At 41.9% G+C, this 4,096-nt stretch overlaps 2 protein-coding genes across 2 annotated transcripts; one reads left to right on the forward strand and one right to left on the reverse strand.

Moving 5' to 3' along the window:
* The first annotated feature begins 325 nt into the window (after nucleotides 1-325).
* Nucleotides 326-2,189, forward strand: SARC_13273 (hypothetical protein). Its single transcript, XM_014292598.1, has 4 exons — nucleotides 326-675; nucleotides 1,027-1,130; nucleotides 1,328-1,597; nucleotides 1,885-2,189. Exons 1-4 carry the CDS (start codon nucleotides 474-476, stop codon nucleotides 2,173-2,175), a joined length of 867 nt encoding a protein of 288 aa, XP_014148073.1. The 5' UTR covers nucleotides 326-473; the 3' UTR covers nucleotides 2,176-2,189.
* Nucleotides 2,190-2,677: 488 nt separating this feature from the next.
* On the reverse strand, nucleotides 2,678-3,961 carry SARC_13275 (hypothetical protein; the record flags this gene model as incomplete). Its single annotated transcript, XM_014292599.1, has 4 exons — nucleotides 2,678-2,960; nucleotides 3,160-3,223; nucleotides 3,362-3,592; nucleotides 3,863-3,961. The coding sequence occupies 4 exons, from the start codon at nucleotides 3,959-3,961 to the stop codon at nucleotides 2,857-2,859; spliced, it is 498 nt and encodes a 165-aa protein (XP_014148074.1). The 3' UTR covers nucleotides 2,678-2,856.
* Nucleotides 3,962-4,096: the final 135 nt, after the last annotated feature.

Genomic DNA, 4,096 nt, shown 5'->3' on the forward strand with positions numbered 1-4,096 from the left:
TGCAGACCAATCAGAACGGTTCACTGTGACTGTATGAGTATATTCAGTTTGAATTTCTGTAAAATATCTGCTATGCTTTTTTAATGAACTTCCAATCGCTTTGTACGTTCTTGCTCCACTCCCGCTTGCTATACAACTTTGTCGCTTGAAATATAGTATTATACACCTAATATAGAACTTGGGGGTTTTTTTATTAAAAGTGGTGATGACTGATGCAGTCACGGCCCGATGGGGCGATGGGTGATCACTGATCAGTGCAATCGCATCAAAATAAATAATAAACAGACCTCAGTCGGGCTCTGTATGTATACAAAATGTTAATATATGTATTTCTCTTAAAATTAGTATTTTATGTGTGCTGTTCGCGCGCGCATACATAATTAGCATACAAAATTAAAAATTATAGACATTCAACAGTGCAAATAGACTATATAACCAATAGACCCGTGTTGAATTCCATCACCTTCGCAACCATGATTTCAGTACAGGAAGTAAACCCCTACACATACGAGCTGGTGCAGGAAATAGCTGCCAACTTGCTGGACAAATGTAAGGCAGTAGGTGCGCCATCGGTCCTTATTATCTGTGGGTCTGGACTGCAGCACCTCTCCAAGTCCCTGACAGACCAGGTATCTGTCGACTACAAAGATGTGCCTCACTTCCCTGTAAGCACAGGTATGTACACACCTACATTACAATACAAACCTTTTCCGCAAGCGTTTATCGATCATATCTGGATATAACCAATATACCTCACTTACTGTAAGCCTATGTATGTTCACACCTGTGTTGCTACACAAGCCTTTGTTCTGAAAGCATAATTTTCTCATGTCTATGACTAAAGCGTTTTTCAAATATACATTCGTGTAAGGGGAAGTACTTGAACTCGTATTCACTTCAATTTATCGCGAAATCACAGTCTGCACTTGCCATATCTCACCTGTGTTCAGCTTAAGCCGAACTATCTCGTTCAAACTATTCCGCTTCTGGCACTAACTCTTTTTTTACTTATATTATAAATTGTAGTTGAGGGGCATGCTGGCGAAGTGGTTTTTGGTAAAATCGGTTCAACCAACGTGATGTGCATGCGAGGCCGATTCCATTCGTACGAGGGTTACAGCCAGTTTGCGGTAAGTTGATTAATATTAATCCCGTGACCACTTCAAAAACGTCCGCTTTGAGCACCTACTCTACATTTCAGTCTTTATATATTGACCTCATTATCATGGTGGCGTCAATACACTCTTCATCACTTCCTGAGCACTCTTCATCACTTCCTGAGTACCCTAAACTTCCAGTACATCCACAAATCAATATATCCGCATAGGTGACTCTACCAGTGCGAGTGGCCAAACTCATGGGGTGCGAGACGCTCGTGGTAACCAATGCAGCAGGTGGTCTTAATCCAAAGTTTCAAGTGGGTGATATTATGCTCATCGAGGATCACATAAATTGGGTGGGTAATGCGGGCATGAACCCTCTGAGAGGTCCAAACGACCCAAGATGGGGTCCTCGCTTCCCTGCCACTGGCCAGTGCTACACCCCTGAGCACATCACTGCCATGGAGGAGATTGCGCAAGAGCTTGGCATCGGACAGGTATGGCAGGCTTGGATTTTATGTACATGTGTGCTTAAGTCTATATATGTATGTGTATGTATTATGATTGAGTACACGCTCAAATATACAAATCGATTGGTGCATCCCTTATGTATTTTGCGTTGTGTGTTGGCAGCTTGAAAAAATATTTCTGCCATGCCGGAATATTAGATGATATTAATTTTCTATTCGAAGCAAGAATGATTGCATTTTAAAACAAGTTGAGACATATTTGTCCCCAGTACAGAGATTGACCCCTTTACTGCAACACAACTTGTGTTTACCAGGTTATCCGCAAGGGGACGTACCTGTACACCAGCGGTCCCTGTTACGAGACCCCAGCTGAGGCCCGATTGTTCGCAACCTTTGCCGATGCCGTTGGTATGTCAACCGCCCCAGAGGCTGTAGTTGCGCATCACTGTGGTATGAAGACTGTTGGTTTGACCCTGGTCACCAACTGTGTGATTACTCGCCGCGATAGTGCTGAAATCCCCACACACGAAGAGGTGCTGGGAGCCGCTGACAAGACTGCCCAGGACATGCAGGATTTGGTGTCGAAGTTCGTAGCAAGGCAATAAAGAAATGATGACTGCTTTCTGTGTTGATGTACCTCTAAGTAATAATATACTCTATAGTATGCCGCCAATGTGTACTGTGTCATATATGCTGAACCTGTAGCAATTTAGCTCTGTCAAATGGATAATATTTGGTAATTATGGGATGTGTAGTGGTATGTTTGGTATCAGTATGGCGATTACTCAGAATGAACATGTTTACACTTGAGCATATGCATCAGTATAGGGACGTGAACTCTGATATGTACATTTGCATGTGCAAACACTTGAGCGTAGCAAAGTATATGGTACAAGACTATACCCAGAGTCGGAGCTATATAATAAGACAGCTCGATGAAACAATTTTGAGGTTCATGCCAATCGGACAATATAGTAGGGGGGCAAATGGATTGTAAATCCTCACGAGTGTTCCTGGGCACAAGCAAACCAGGCAATCCTACGCGCATGATTGTATATATGGTTCTTGGGCACACACCAACTAAGAAAAATAGCGCGAATTTATCATCGGACATTCATACAAGTAAAACAAAGTCTTTATTACAAATATTTGTCTCATAGCTGTCTCATAGCTATCATTTCAGTAACATTGGTAAAGATACACTGTGTGGCTACCGCTGAGTGATATATATGTTATGATTTGCAAGGGTGGGCTACTTATGTTCATCAGGTCGTCGCTTCGCAACATCACTTTTCTGATTTGTAGAATGATATAACAGCATCGGTGAACCTTGTTTGGTCTTGCCACATATTGGCGGCGGTGATATTCAGTGGACTGTTGTTGTTGGGCTCTGTAACGAGGAAAAATCAATGACCAGTGAATTTGAGTGCAAAGGTTAGTTTCGATGGGCGATAATTTAAAGTTTAGTCATCACAACAGTATAAATCACAATGTATGCTCGCACGGTTGATTACTCAGACATCCCTACACCACAACATCCGAAGCGATACAGGGCAAACAGATTGCAAGGACATATCGAATAAACCTACCATTTAGAAGACTTTGAATTGATAGCAGTATCGTCCGCACATCGTATAAAGCACTCCAGTTCTCCTGTTGGTGCCATTGGGTGAATAGTGTGTAACAATATTTTTTTTAGAAGAGCCCAAAATTTTACTGAATTGAATCGAAAGCGAATTCATAGGCGCACTCCATGCACGCCAGTTTCGCATGTAGATACTATGCGCTCACCTTGAGTATATCCAAGCAAATTTCCCCGTTGTCGCTCACATTAGGGTGGAAACATTTCGATGTGAAAGTCACGCGCGGTGCGGAGTATGGGTAGTCTGTTGGGAATTGTATAGATAGTTTGTAGCTCAACCCTTCGTACGGGGTTCCTTCGGGCCCGGCGATAGTAGCCACCCACTGCATAATGTTGTCACTGGCTGGGAAGGCCGAGAGTTGTTTCTTCTCGTCACACTTCTAGAGGGGAAAGGCGAGAGGTGCATAAGTTTCGGAGGTCACGCGGCCTACACGTTCTGCACGTTGTATATATTGATATGCACACCTCTCTGAGTGACCAAAATTACACGCAAAGGACACGACATGACAAAGTTATTTCCATATGCGCTAATAGAACTGTACTATATAGGTGCATCAGATACTTGCTGAGTATAGCTTGAAGGCCAACGTGCCTCAGAGATCTATCACGAAATCAAGAAATCACAAGAAAATAGAAAAGGAAAAACTTACCATTAACTGCATGAGCTCTTTCTGCAGCCTGGATCTCCGACAAAGGTAGGACGGAAACGAACGAAATGGAAACGAACGAAATTGTTTAGTGAATTTCATGAGAAAATTTCATGAAAAAGCACCTAGATAAAAGCTAATTCTCTGATGTGCAATCATTTATGCAGAATTCAGAATATATATATATATATATATATATTATGTATATATATATATGTATGTATATATATATATATA

Source organism: Sphaeroforma arctica, assembly GCF_001186125.1.
Source record: "Sphaeroforma arctica JP610 unplaced genomic scaffold supercont1.3089, whole genome shotgun sequence".
Taxonomy (NCBI): domain Eukaryota; class Ichthyosporea; order Ichthyophonida; genus Sphaeroforma; species Sphaeroforma arctica.